This window comes from Chrysoperla carnea, chromosome X (assembly GCF_905475395.1).
Source record: "Chrysoperla carnea chromosome X, inChrCarn1.1, whole genome shotgun sequence".
Classification (NCBI taxonomy): Eukaryota; Metazoa; Arthropoda; class Insecta; order Neuroptera; family Chrysopidae; genus Chrysoperla; species Chrysoperla carnea.
Window position 1 is genome coordinate 32,693,949 of NC_058342.1, and position 15,804 is coordinate 32,709,752.

Sequence of the window (15,804 nt, forward strand, 5' to 3'; positions counted from 1 at the left end):
TAAAGAGAGAAAACGTTCCTTAACTTAAATATAGTATTTGAGAATATTTCATCCATTTGACAGTAGCACAAACATGGCGAACAATTTTACTAACATATTTAGAGTCCTAAACTAACCATTGTTTACTGTTTAGACTCATAGATGTCAGTGTGGATTGTGCGCGTGCGCGATATACAAACATACCTGTCTTAAATCCTTCTTTAAAATTTTACATTCACATTACACATAATATTTTGTGGAAGCTAAATTCAGTATTTTGGAACATACAAATGAAAAACTATATTTTTGAAAAATTTTACACTTTAATTTTTTTTAAATTTATTTTTAAAAATTGTTTTTCCTTAATAAGTACGTTAATGTTATATTGCTTAATTGGTTTTATTTTTATCGATTTTTGTTATCTTTTATTTGTTTGGTTTTGGGATTAAATGCATTTGAATTTATTTTCTTTGATAAACAGTCTGAAAAAAGCGATTAATTCAATAAATTTCTAATCTTAATTTATTAGTATTAGTTATTAATTATTAGATGTAGTCCAATTAATAAAAGTCTAAAATCTTTATTCACTTTATGATTAAGTTTAATTAAAGACCAGCTATAACTATTTGGATTCCTTTCGATTTGCTCTTCTAATCATATTTTGAGAGTGAAAATATTGGAGCAGGGAAAAAATCTAAAAAATTAATTTCGTTTTTACTGAGTACGATTTATATTAAACTAATGAAAGTATACGAATAGGTCCGATAATTTTTTTATACTTTTTTGCTTGCACCTTTACTCTTGCGATGAGAGAAATTCTCAGAATTTGAATTGTAAACGTTATTTATGTTTTAAATCGAGCGTGATTAAAATGCTCATTACGCGAGTGCTAACGGGTAAAGATTTTACTAGTTAATTTGATGAATGAAACTTTTTGACCGAATAAAACTTGAACTTAACTTTTTGAATAATATAGACCTTTATTAACTGGTGTAATAATTGATGTCAATTAAAAACTGTTATGATAATTTTTAATATTTTTATTTGCAGTTTCTGAAATAATCGACCAAAGGTGTGAACTGTCCAGCTCGGTTTTTTTTTAAGGTAAGAAATTTATTTGAAATTATTAATTATTTTTTAAAAAATTTTTACTTACATATTTATAAGAAGATTATAACATTTTTTGTATTTTTTTTATTATGAAAATAGTCTCAATTCTTTGCAAGGAGGCCTGATTTTTAAACGTATTCCAAGGATTCAAATAATTTTATCTATCACAGCAAATAGAAAAAACTCTGGCTTTCAATTCTATTTACATCAATTTTATTTGATTAAAATTCATGTAAAACAAATATTTATTGAACGGCCATGTTTTTTGTTGTTGCGCAGAATTCATTTCAATATATCTTGCGCATGTATGTTTATCATATTGATAGACAAACAAAAAACATTGCTCACGTTTTGTTTTAGTTTAGTTTATGAGTTTTGTGAGGGTACTGTGTAAGCGCATGCGCCTATGCACATCCTCCTCTCATATAAATATTTTTATTAAAGCCATACACACATTTAGTCTACAAATAAGGCATTAACTATTTTTTTTAAGTTAATATCACAAACTAGATCACGAAGTTTACGAATAAAAAAATAAATAATATTCACCCTGCTAAAAATTCTTTAAACAAATTCAAATTTTTAACTTTACCGCCAATTAGCCATCAGCACTGCTATAGCTGTGTGAATCGAGTAAAGTTTAATGAACTAGATTCTTTTATTGAGTCTTTTTTTTTTGGGTGTATTTCTTTGAAAAGTTGTATTTTCTAATTCATAATATTCTTGTTAAGCTCAATTTATAACGTTTGTTTCAAAACAATCAAATTTTAATCGCGAATTTAATAAGCTGTCTTCATACGCGATTTGAAAGGGAAGCAAGACGTGGTACTTGGTAATTGAGCGATTGTTTTATCTTGCATCCACGGTAACACTGTCTCTAGTTCAGCGCCGGACTTAAGAATCTAGAATCTTCAAAAGAGTGTTCTTTTTTTAATCTCCATAATCCATGATGCTAGTCTTTGTCATAGTTGGGGCCCTCAGTAAAAACTTGTCATTCGTTCATTGTTTTTGTACCCATAGTCCACTTTGTTGTCCTTTTTTCAATTATTGGCTCTTGCAACACAAAATTTGCCGCCTCTAACTCTATTGACACGTTAATTTAACAGCTTACAGTTGATTTTTGCTCGAATGTTTGTCATTTCGAAATGAATTTACGTCAGACTTTAGAGAGATTTGTTACTTTTGGTTACTTTTTCACTGAAAATCTTCCTGTATAGTCTCGTCAGCATCGAAATCAGAACCAACTGATAAAAAAGCCCGATTGAATTCTGATTCAAATTTCCAATTCATTCCGATTGTATTCCAATTCAATCCAATAGAATCCAATATGAAATTTCCAATTCGATCCCATTCATGAATTCCAACCAATTGGAAATTTTCGATTAGTTCTATTGGATTGAATCGGAATTCAATTGGAATGAATTAAACCCGATTGGTTGAATTGGAAATTTCTAATTCATTTGATTTTCTTATCAGGGAAGTCTCAAATTTAAGATTGTTTCAAACGTTTCTAGTTTTAAAAAAAATTGATTGCAATGAAACAAAAGTCTATTTTATGGATACGCAGGGATAGTATAGTACGTCCCCCCATATTCTGGAATCAAAAATCTATATATATATTTATTAAATATATTGCTTTATTTTTTTATATTATAATATTTATATATTAATTTTCGAACTTGTTTCGACCTTTTTTTTTTGTACAATTTGTGGTTTGTTTTTTAAAACTCTTGTGAAATAGAAAAGAATACTCCAGTCGCTAGCAAATTTGATGCGTCTAAGAAGAGTTTCACTAGAAATTTAGATCATATCCTTTTTTTCGAAGGGTCGAAAGTCCCTAGAAGGATTTTTCCCTAAATCTAACGGTTTTCGAGATATCGCATGAGTGGGGAATGATTAACCAGGCGGATGAGTCTGAAACTATCAAAAAATCGATTGACTGAGCCAAAAAAACATAGAATATGATCTAAAATTCTTTTATGACCATAGAAGTATTGCTAGCGATTGGCGTAGAAAGGAGATAGATATTTAAGGATCGTTTGCGGTTACAGGGTTGTATTAAGGTGTTTTTTTTGTATCGTATATTGATAACTCTTGAAATAAAAATGTTTCAAATTATTTCAGACCATTTATCAATATAATAAAAGTTTAAAGTCAAACTCAAACTTTGAACTCAACAGTGAGTAGAGATAGTGCTCCCTACTCACTGGTGACAGCTCACTGCTCACTACTAAAATGATTTTTGTTTCATTTATTATTATTATATATACAATTAATAAATAAAAAAATGGCTTTTATATTCTTTTTTAGTAAAATTTAATCTGTTATATAATTTATATTATTTGTTATATAATTTATATTATTTAATTATACTTTGTTTGGAACTAAATATCATCTCTATCCATCTCATCATCTCACTACTTGAACCCTCAACATCTAACATCAATTTTACTCAGATTTAGTTGTTAGAAATTTATATGTAGCCCAGTGAAGTCACGTGAGTTTCTGTAGATGGAGGTCACTGTTTTCTGTATGTAACGTGACGTCATCTCATATCATGTCACCTCACCTAACTGCATCTCAATTTGCGATAGATCTAAAAGTCATTATCTTTTAAATTTTGAAAAATTGACTAAGAAAACGTTATTTTGGCAGTTTATTACTTTTACGCAAGTCAGAAAGAGAAAAGGGTGATTTTCGGATAAAACGCGAAAATTTTTTACATTTTTTTGAAACCACCTTTCATTTCATCTATTTTGAACGAAGTACACGGCCTTGTTCAGCAGAAATAAACAGTTTGGGGACCGTTCACTTTTATACAATCGTAGTCATGCGCACAATAATAATTCTGTCCAACAGAAAGCGATCGCAGGCACAAAAAACCCAACACTTTGAATTCTGCTAGATAAAATTATTGTTAAAAGCGAAAGCGCATCAAACCGCTTATTTCTGCTAAACAAGCGTATTAATCACGACCTTTAAGAGATAAAATTGATGATGAAGGTGCTAAGTTTATAGAGATAAAGATAGAGATAGGTACTAAATGTCGTCTATGATCTATGTAATCATAATCATAATCATATACACTTTGTCTCATACAAAATGTCGTGAACGACATTATACTTTGTTTAGTGTGATTTTGTATCACTATAGTTGAATTTTGTATATATATATATATATTTTATTTTTGTTTTCTTTGATTTTCTTTAAACTCTCTAATATACGTTAACTTTAAATATAATTATATTTGGAAAATTTGTTCAACTAGTTTTTTTTAAATTTTCTTTGATTTGTTTTTTTGTTTTTTAATATTTTTTTTACCGTTATTAGCATGCATAGTTTTTAATTTTTATTTAATAAATTTTCTTACACCTTTTTTTGGGATTTTTAAATTTTTTTGAATTTTTTTTTGATTTTTTGTTGATTTTTGAGTTAATTAAATGCAATAAACAGTTTGGTCTACGGAAGCCTGAATGAATCACTGACAATTTATGAGAAAGTGGCGCTACACTAGCTTAGTTTTTAAATGTGTAGCGCTACTTTCTCATAAATTGACAGTGAGCCATTCAGGCTTCCGTATTGGTCGTTCTTGGATTAGTTTTGCACTCAATATAACTTCACATTCAATATGATGTGAATTCAATGAGTCCGTCTTAAAACAGAATCATTGTTGAGTCCAAAACTAATTTGGACTCTTGTAAATAGGTGTATTATTCTATGTGTGTATGTGCGAAGACTAATCAATAAGTGACTTCACTTATCGATTAATCGATTGTATCGACTAAACAAAATCTAAAAGTTAGGTCCACAATTTGAAAAAAACAAGTGATGATTTTTTATTGCATTTAAAAGTAGTTTGAATTGTTTTTATGATTGGCACTACTAAAATATTTTCGTCGATTATATAACAGTGGTTGGGAAAGAAAGGTGGGAAGGTAGGAAGAGGGTGGGGATGAAGGAGAAACGTATTAAATATGGCACACGTTTATTGATTCAGGATTCGATTTTGAAAAATGAATGAGGATGGTGTATTAAGTATTATTTATGGCATTGAGAAAACACAGCCAATTTTTCAAATCCAATTAATGGATTTTTTTCAACGCATACTTTTTATGAAATAATGCAAATCGTCATCCTGGGTTATATAATCAAAAATTGACTTATTTTCGAACAAAGAAAAATATACTTTTTAGTTATCACTTGTTTAGTTTTTTTTATTAATTATTAATTAATTTATTTATAATAATTATTTCTTTAATTATTTTTTTAATCATCTTAAATATAAAAGTTAAAAATAAATTTTTCTAATAATTTTTATCTAACAATATTTTTGAAAACGTCCCATATTTTAAATTTTTATTTATTTATTTTTTTTGATAATTTAATTGAACTTTTGATTACTTGAGATGGGCGCAATATGGTTGACACATCCATAAAATTTTTCATAAATTTTCAACTATAATAATTAATATTGTATAGATTTGTTTATGATTTTTTAAAATATATTATTATATTATTTCATAAAATCTTCGAATTTTTGCTACGCAATTCGGTAAATTGATTTTCTTAAAATATATATAATTAATTATATTCATTTACAATGCTCATGACTCATGACTCATGAGATAGAAACTCATCTCAAAATATTTTTGATATTGGTTTAATTCAAATTAATAGTACCTGGATGACCGAGATCGATTTTCGCACCCAAAACCCGCAGAAACTAAACTTCATGAAAATCGTTGAGCCCTTTTCCAAGAGAAAACGACGTTTTTTTAAAATGAAACCTAGGTAGATCAATTTTTCTTCAATAAAATCCCTACATTTAAACGTGTGTTACTTTACAACGCCATCTATCGAAACCTAGCTTTAGTGTTTCAGCGTCAGTAAGGCAGTAAGCTCCTCCCAATTAAAAAAGATAATAGTATTACTACTCGCCAATAGATGGCAGTAAGAGTTACAATTTTCTGTTTGCTTCAGTTTTTCCTGAAAACACCGATAAAACAATATTTTCTAAAAATGAAACCTAGCTAGATCGATTTTTCGCCAGAAAAATCCCTTACATACGAATTTTCATGAAAATTGATGATTGATTGTATGTCATCTTTAACGTAATTGGCGCAGTCGGTAGGAATAACTTTCGATAGTTTCCAAATCCAATTGAATTGGTTTAATAAAAACCAAATAAAATGATTTAAGACGTCTTGAAAAAGTTAAATAAGATTTTTTTTGCCTCAATTGTCTCTAAATCTCAAAAATATTAAGAGGAGAGCATATTTATATCGATGTGTAATTTTTATACATGAGTATCTAGTTTTTAGCTATATCGTTTTTTTTATTAATCGCAAAACACTATTTTGAGAAGTATTCGATCTCACACACCAAAAATATTCGTCATGCAATTTGAATTCTTTTTTTATTATAAAATGTATTTACAAAAATATTTGATTTATTCAACCAAAATTTTTCCAACAATCAATTGAATCAATTGTTGGAATAATTTAGTTGAGAACAAAAAGAAAAAAAAAGATGAAATGATTGAATTGAATTTGATAGATTTTATTTAATGCAGGACTTCCAAACAAAATACACAAGAAAAATTGAGGTCAATGTATACCTACGCGGTTGTCACGTCTTTAGGAGAGAGAAAATTGTTTCATAGCTGACATGTTTCGATTAAAACCATCCTCAATATGAATTAGCTGCCATAGTAATTACCGTAATTTGGAAAGCCGATACGATTTTTATCTTGTGACAAACAGATTCGAATTGTATGTCATTTTTAGTTTAAGTGGCGCAGTCGGTAGGGATAGATTTCGAAACTAATTGAGACCAATAAGCATTTTTCTCTCCGTGACGGGTGTAATTGTAGTAGCCCAATTCATGTATACAAAATGTGAATACAAAGTCATGTCATGTCGTGTCGTATTGTTTTTTTTAATGTATATTAGAGATGTTTTATAAAAAAGAAGGAAATCCTAAATTTATGCAGAACACATAAACAGGGTGTTCTATTATCGACTGCAGAAATTCAGCTTACCAAAATAAGCTCATCAAGAGCAACAAAAAAACTCTTATCCAAATTTCGAACTGAGGCCTAATTTGGGAGATACGGAATGAGAAAAATTGATAAATTTGTTCATTATCGAATGATAGTCAGTGAGTGAACAAATCTATCAATTTTTCTCATTCACGTATCTTCCAAATAAGGCTTCAGATCGAAATTTGGAAAAGATTGTTTTTGTTGCTCTTGATGAGCTTATTTTAATAAGCTGAATTTCTGCAGTCAATAACGGAACACCCTGTATATATTTTATTTATTTTTACTTGAACGCGGATTGCGTTATTCGTTCCACTCCATCTTACACCAATCCGCTAGTTATTTACACGCATGCGTTCTTGATTACGTGATTGAATTGATTTTGCACGCTTAACTTGACAACAAGTCAAGTTGATTTCGTTTTTTTTTTTCTGTCAACTGTCTTACAGTTACTGTCATGGTAAGCGTGTAAGTACGTACGTGTGTTTGTGTTGTGTTTGAGTAGTTTTAGTAATAATTAATAGATGTCATTCGTCTATCATATTTAATTAATTAGTTTTATTAAATCGATGAATGAATTTGTTTTATTATAAAACACAGTTTATTATGGATAGTGAATGCCATCTATTAATTTGATTTTGATTTAATTTTTAAAATATATAATCATATTTTGTTTTTTTTTTTTTTAGGCAGTTAGGTTACATAATATAATAATTATATAATTTGTTTAAATTTTTTTTTAAATATAATATTTATATAATATTTAGGTACTTATATACTTTTTTTGAGAAATTTAATTTTGCTATTTGTTTCAAGCGTAAAAATGTTACAAAAACATTCGTTTTTTTTCTTTTTTTTTTTTTAAATTTAAATTACAGTACTTAATTATTTAAACACAATGATCTTACAAGTGAGTTTTGATCAGTCAAAAGTTTTTTTTTTTAAATTTTATTTTTTACTTTTTGGGAGAAGAAAATACAGGGTTATTATTTAGGTTATTTGAATCTAAAATAAAACAAAAAATTTACAAAATATTGTAATAAATACCACGATATTCGGAATTTAATTGATTTCGAGTATCGTGGTATTTATTTCAATAAAAAAAATTCATCTTTACAAAATATAGTTTAAGTATACGAACACTGAACGATTAAAAATCGATTGCGATTTGAATATAATCTAAGGATTGGGTTGAGTTTAGTTGGGTTGACTTTGTTTGGTGTATTAATTTGCTAGTGGTGTTTGTATTATGTACATACGGTAAATAAATAATTTGGGATTTTGGCCCGAACATACGACACGATCACGTTCTCTCTGGTTCTCTGGTTCGTAAATCGTGTGTACTCGTCGCGCTGTGTATAATTAATTGTGTATATGCCGTGTTTTTATTTTTAGTGTGACGTAATCAAATGATCGGATAATCAAAATGATTTTGAGAATTGAAAAATATACGATTGAAATAAATGGATGCTTGAATTATGAATATATTGTGATGACTTCTTGGCCTCCACCTCTCACCATCAGTACTCGTTCGAGACCTTCGGTTAAAACTTCTAAAAATTCCATATCTGTAAGAAAAAAGGGAAAAAAATTGAGTAAAAACTGAATAATCTGGATTGGATTAAACGTACAATTTGATTCACGTTCCAATTTTGTATCTTTTGGTGGCCCTGGTAAATTCAAAATGACTAGTTGAGCATCATGAGATCGATTTACGATCACTTCGTTCAATTTGACTGCGGTATGCATACGACGTACATTTCCTTCATCTCTGCACAAATAATTTTAGATTAGTCCCAATAATCTGAGTTTACGGAATAGTCCGAATACTTACGGAGTAATTACTGTTTTCTTAACTTTCTTTGGTTCATCATTATCAGCAGTCGATTCTACTTCATTAATCGATTCTTTTTCCATTGTATTTTCCTCTTTTTCTTTATCTTGTTTCGATGTTTCCTTATTTTCCACTGAATTTGTTGTAGAATTATTGACATTGTTTGCTGGGCAATCGGTATTTTCCGTCTGAAATTCATTTTTTCAATTCATTATTTATAATTTAGCACAAGGTCCTCTTTGCTCTCGTTGAGAAGAACGTCACCCGATGGCGAGACGTCTCCTGGTAAGAAATGCTATTTTAAGCAGATGAAACTATAGGATTTTGCCAAGATTGATGGATCCAAGATTTCGGACCCAAACAATCTGATTCCCTCCAGGTTGTGGGATCATCAAAGATCCCTATGTTACGAATGTAGTAGTTCAATGGACAGTGTCCTGTTAAGAGTCCCACCATCTTCTCAACTGTTCCCTAGGGAGTTTCAAGTGAGCACAGTTGAATGGCTTAGCCAAATTGGTCTTATCGTAGCCATTCCTTGATTCGGTAATTATAGAACATCTTGCGATGGGAATGATAGGCTCAGGCAAAAGGGTCGTTTGAGACGACCCCTCTAGTGCCAACGAGTCCGCTGCTTCATTCTTTTTAACGCCAAAGTGGCCCCGTACCCAGTTTGATTCAACTTTTTCTTATATAGATTTTTAAGTTTCCTTGTAAAACTCATTTGAAAAATCGAAAGTTTGAGAAACTCAGGGGGATAATAGAGAGATGCTGACTCGCAGGATTCCTCCGCGGGAATCTCGCAGTCTTCGAAATTGTCAGTTGATCATATCCCAACAAGTTAACGATACCTGATTAATTTGTGACAGCCCATGAGGGAAGTAGAAAATGAAAAATGAAAACGTGTTCGAAGGAGCATCAAGATGGAGAAGATAATGTTCGAATTTCCATTTTTTGGCTTTTTTTCAAATGAGTTTTGCAAGAAAATTAGACGTGATTGGAGGAATTGGATATTTTTTTTTTGGATTCAGTAATAATCGTATAAACTTAATAAGCTTTAAATTTAGGTATACCTCAGTATTTTCATGTTCCTCTTTGCTACTGAGCGATGGTGAACGTACTGGCATGGGTGTTGGTATTGGAATAATACCTTCCTTGGGTGATGAATCACCAGCAGGACTTACTTCCTGGAAACGTACTTTTGTAGCTGTTTTTGCATCCAACATTTGATGATGATGATCTACAATTGCTTGAACCTATTTTTGGGAAAATAAAATTTGAATTAAAAGGAGCTTTTTTATGACTTTGATAAAAAATTTTAGCTAAGAAAAATAAAAAATCACAACTCAGTGCAATAATGAATTTATCTAAGATTTTTGAATTGGACTAAACGGTTAAGATAGGATTCTTGGATTATTGGCATGCTCTAAAGCCTCCTGCGCACTCTCGTGCCATCATGAAGCATGGAGTCGAGAATGTGGATATAATACTTGTGATGTCTTGCCTGTTCTCACCTCACTTTGTCCGATTTCTCTAAAAAAAGGAGTTTTTTATACCCGATTCACAGGCAGAGGCTTTCACGCGAGTATCATTCCCACAGCATACTCCGCGAAGATCTGGATGGGGAGTTAGATATGGTTAAAAAATCTATTTGTGCCATTTTTGTTTGATTCGAAATTTTTAAAAAAGTGGTGCTTAAAGTTGATCAAAAATAGTTTGAAATGGATTGTTGGTTAAGGTTGTCAAAAATCCCTGATAAGGACTTGAGAAAGAAGAGAAACTATTCTTTATTCTAGAATTATTCGGAAAGAACTATTCGAAAATTTCCAATTGGTTGCAATTCATGAATGACATCGAATTGGAAATTTCATATTGGGTTCTATTGGATTGAATTGGAATTCAATCGGACTTTTTTATCAGGAATGGCGTAGGCAGGATTGGAATTAAATGGGGAGGTAGGGATTAAAAACCATGAACGATAGCTATAAAACTCATGCCAGTTCGTAGCTAATAACGCTTAGTATTTCGCTCTGGCCAAATGAAAAATGAAAGTAAACATTATGTGAAAAATGTTCAAGCGATGATTGTGATTTAGTGTACATAAATGTAGGGGGTAAAATAAATGTATTCTGTTGAAAAAAATCTGCTGAAATATGAAACGTGAAAAATAAAACTATGATGAAAATGATGCTGCGATCGGACACGAAGCCGAACACCAAACAACAACGGAAATAGGCAAGTATCGAACAGTATATTCATTTTACGATCTTTTATACTCATTTGATACTTGACTGGTTTCGTTGTTTGATGTTCGCCTTCATACCTGGCCGCATCAATAGATGAACATGAAAATGTTTTAAGTGAATGATGAGAAAAAAAAACACAGCGCAATTCTAGTTTTGCAGTGATCATTTGTTTTGTATATTCTTTTACCAAAGGTAGTTTTTCCTCAGCTGAAACATCGTTGAAATCCACCAATTGCTGTACCTTAAGAGCAGCCGTGCAAAAAATTATTTTTAAGTATAATTATTTGAGATTGAGTGGACTTTTTAAAATAATTTTAACTCAATAAGTGATAATTTAATTTAGATGTTTAGGATTTGAATACTTACCACACCATAGCTTTCTTTTTTGTTCAAGCGTAGCTCACGAAGCATTTGATTACGTTGTTCCATCATTAGGGTACGTTCATAAGTGTATGCGGATATATCGCTGTCCATCTGAAAGTTCAAAAGCAGTAGTTAGATCGCTGCCATAAATAAGCCATCCATAAATTACGAGAAAGTCCAAAAACCTGAGTATCGTGTAACGTAATTTATGAACGACTCTTAACTAATAACCACTGTGCGACTCGATTTTGATACTCAAAATACTATTATTTTGCTGAACATGAAAATCGCAACGTACAGGCAGTGTTGGAGGAAGGAAGCGCGGGGTCTGTAGCAAATTCTATCAACGGGTGTTTGTTATTTATTTTTCTTAAATCTACTTTGGCCAGAAATTTGTCTGCTTCGTTTTACTTTCTTTCAATTTGTTCACTTTTTCTTTCTTTTTTAGCCTTCGTAAATTTACCTGGGGTCCCCAAATGCAGTGATGAAGTGGCTAACCCACCACTGTATCTGTAACCCCTGTAAATAAAGTTTTCCCATCCCAAATTGGGGCAATTTATGATATATATCTTCATTTTAAAGAAGAAAAAAACTCACAGGGCTAAGTAATAACGAAAATTAAACGCATAACTGTTTTACTCTTTTTTATTTACCCTAGATTTGTCGAGACAAGCTCAAGTTTTCAAGTTCAGAATGAAGCTTTGATAAAACAAGTGAAATTTACGAAATTAAAAAAATCCCCGACAAATTTTTCGAGTACGGTACCCTAAACTCGCACTTAAAACATATCTAAGAACACTCTACATTACATTATCTTTTTCCTTAGAGCCTTGTCCAAACTAAACCGATTTTGAGGATCATCGCCTACTTTTTTAGTTGTTCCGGGTACAGAATCCTAAACTTGCACTTGAAACATAGATAAGAACACTCTCCATTAAATTACCTTTCAAACAAAACTAAAAAAATCAAAATCGATTCATCCGTTTTGGAGCTACGATGCCACAGACAGACAGACTAACATATATAGTGGTCAAACTTATAACACTCTTTTTTTTAGTCCGGGGATTAAAAATAGCTATTTTGATCAGGGTAATAAAAAATTTCGAATTTGTCGCACAGTGTAAGTGATAACAATAGCAATATCAATACCATTTCGACAACTTCGACTTCAGCTTCGATACGTAAATGGTATAGGAACATTTTTAAATCTTTCTTCATTTGAATTGAGTTATCTTCCATTTGAGCAACAGTAAAAATACGCATGCGGCAATTCTTCCATGTTCGATGTTGACGTAACAAGAATGGTAACAACATTAGCAATCCACCATCATGGACAATCCACCAAATGTCAATATTACCAACCACCTTTCAAAATAATAAACAAAAATAAAAAATCATCTGTCAAATTCTAAACCGAACTCTAAATCTTACCTTTTCTGTTGAATCTGGGAAGAAATTAATACCTTTTGGTACTAACAATGCCATTCGAGCTGATGTTACATTTCGTACAGTTTGCAAGAACACATGCCATGTACGATCATCTTCAGATTGACGCCAACCGTACGGCCAGCCTAAGATTACTGTGTTTGGTTTTAAACCTCCTAGCCCTGTCGTCTGGATTAAGTGACTAAGACCATCCGTGATATTTCTTGCAACCAAAACATCCACAAAACCTTTAACCTTTTCCTCATTCATTGTTTTACATAGACTTTGTTTAGCAGCCATTGCTTCGCCAGCAGATCGTGCAAAATCACCAGGTATTACTGATACGCATACAGTTAAACCTTTTCCAGCTTTTAATTGTGAAGCAAATGCGAATAATTTACGATATTTTGGTAATAAATCTGATGTAAGTTTTGATAGAATAAGAATTTGTGGCCGCCAATTTTTGGTATGTGGTGGTCCTTCTTCAAGACGTAATAATGAGAATCTTGCAGCTGATAATGCCAAACCACGAATTCCATCACCCCATTCTTTTTCCGCTCTAAAAATTTTGATTTTGTGAGAATTTCAATACTTTTCGGGGGGTAATAAATAAATGCTTACCCGCAATATTCGATATATTTGTAAATTAATCCGGCCATAACCATGGCAATAAGTGCGAAGTACCAACTGGTCATAAACATAATTGCAATGCATAAAGCAAGACCCAAAAATGATAAAACCCTAAAACAAAGATTTTATATTAGATTCGATGAAATGTTTTTGGGAGTTGGGTGACCTTACCAATGATAATATTTAAAACGAGGCCGCCAATTCGGTGTTCTTAATAAAGTTTGTACAGCACAAGCTAAATTTACGAAACCATAACACATAAGGAAAAACATTGATAGTAATGGAGCTAAAATATCAACATTGCCAAGGAGGATACCACCTTGACAAATCACAATAGTTAATAGTAAGGCCCTTGTGGGTTCACCACGTGACGATGAAACAGCGAATGGTGATAAAAATGGTATTATTGAATCTTTTGCAATTGCTTGTAATAATCGTGGTGCACCAGTTAACGATTGTAATCCAGCACCCAGAGTTGATAAGAATGAACCAATTAAAATGACCCATTGATTAGGCCAAGCAATGTTTGCAACAACAAGTTTACCACCAATCGAAACACCAAACCTAAAACAAAAAACATCATCCATTTATTAAAGTTACTTAATTTAGGCATCCATAAAAAAACAAAAAGCTTTAGATATAAGGATTAAGGTTTCCTAATAAGGATGAGAAGCCGGGTGAAATAAAGGCGTAAGTGTCCTTATGTCCAGACATAATCGATCTATGGTATATTTTTTGAAATGACGTAATGTTGAAAAGGAGCGTCTATCTGTTGTCACAAGAAAAACTGCCAGAACGGGCAGTTTTACTTGTGATTCTTGTTACGAAGCATTTACTGCAGGAGCTGTCACAGTGGTGAGGAAGAGACAATGTCTCATCTTCTCTGTCACTGTCCAGCTCTTGCCATGAGGAGATGGACTTACTTGAGCCAGCCTCTCTTTGACGACCTCTTCGACCTAAAGTCCGTCGACGTAGCGTTTTTCTCTTTTATTCAAGATCTTTTTTCCTCTTATATCTTAAAAATGATTTACTTTTATTTAACTTTAAAATTGATTGGGATGGGTTCTAATTGATGGGATCAGATGGGACTTAAATGGTCGTAATTTTACTTACTTATCTCTAAGTAAAAGATTATCTACAGTACCAGCGAAAAGTAGAACACATGATAAATATACAGTAGATGTAGTTAAAATTGCACAAATCGTTCCAATTGGTATACTTTTTTGAGCATCTTGTAAATCACCAGATCGATTCGATCCAGCCATAATACCCGTTACCGATGGGAAGAATATACCGATTAATATTGTGAATGTCGTTGTGATGTCAGCCACTACTTGATTGTATGTTTGAGGACTCATTGGTTCCATGTCAACGGGATCTCTACCGATTGCTATAAATTGTCCACGTTCCAAGAAGCTGTCATAAATGTTATCCAAAAATACGCCAGACGCTAAACCTTTGATACCACGAACTTTTTGGATTTCATTTTGCATGTAATATTGATCGCATGTATTATTTGGGCAGAATAAATTATGTAAAACACCATTTACAGTCTTGTTACAATCATCCAATGAGATATCTTTTAGCAGACGTTTACCCAGTACACACATTCTATTGGCCAGAAAATAAAACAACGGTTAATTTATTTATTAATTATTTAATCTCGAAATCAAGTTTAGTGGAAGGTCGAATCAAATTAACTTTTGACCATGTCTCTGGGTCAATATTATCCGAATATCCGTTAAACTTGATTTCGATTAAGTATTTACGTTAATAAAACTTACGTTAATTTATCGTTACCATTAAAATTGACAAAGATACCAACATAAACCGCAATTATTGAAAATATAACGCATGCCAATGCAACAGTCGCAAATTTGTTGACAAACTTGACACCGATATATACAATGGTTCCCATAATACACAGCAACATTGTACCATACACACGGAAATTATTAAACATAGCACTCTCATCTTTGGTGAAATCACCAAACAGGGATGCCCAGGGCGCCATGTACGTCTAAATTATTCATAAACATCAAATTAAAATTCATTTTCCGTAAATCAACTTTTTTACTTTCAAATATATCGTTACGGGTAAAATGATCCCCTTTATATACGATAAAATGATACCTATTTTGTGTGTAAAATTATAATAGGTACAATGATCCCCCGTCATG

The 15,804-nt window shown here is 31.5% G+C and overlaps 1 protein-coding gene across 6 annotated transcripts in view; it reads right to left on the bottom strand.

Annotated features, from left to right (window-relative positions):
• Nucleotides 1-8,084: 8,084 nt before the first annotated feature.
• Nucleotides 8,085-15,804, bottom strand: part of LOC123302716 (solute carrier family 12 member 4) — a 92,063-nt gene continuing 84,343 nt past the window's right edge. For 5 of the 6 annotated variants that reach the window (XM_044885775.1, XM_044885774.1, XM_044885772.1 and 2 more), the window contains 12 exons: nucleotides 15,409-15,644; nucleotides 14,738-15,235; nucleotides 13,796-14,188; nucleotides 13,616-13,735; nucleotides 13,001-13,553; nucleotides 12,719-12,934; nucleotides 11,573-11,680; nucleotides 11,394-11,447; nucleotides 10,034-10,216; nucleotides 8,964-9,151; nucleotides 8,761-8,900; nucleotides 8,085-8,697 (listed from right to left, as the gene is read on the bottom strand). In XM_044885775.1, the coding sequence (XP_044741710.1) occupies nucleotides 8,606-8,697; nucleotides 8,761-8,900; nucleotides 8,964-9,151; nucleotides 10,034-10,216; nucleotides 11,394-11,447; nucleotides 11,573-11,680; nucleotides 12,719-12,934; nucleotides 13,001-13,553; nucleotides 13,616-13,735; nucleotides 13,796-14,188; nucleotides 14,738-15,235; nucleotides 15,409-15,644 (2,781 nt within the window). In that variant the 3' untranslated portion in view covers nucleotides 8,085-8,605. The remainder of the gene's footprint in view (nucleotides 8,698-8,760; nucleotides 8,901-8,963; nucleotides 9,152-10,033; nucleotides 10,217-11,393; nucleotides 11,448-11,572; nucleotides 11,681-12,718; nucleotides 12,935-13,000; nucleotides 13,554-13,615; nucleotides 13,736-13,795; nucleotides 14,189-14,737; nucleotides 15,236-15,408; nucleotides 15,645-15,804) is intronic. The other variant, XM_044885776.1, reaches the window with a different exon arrangement.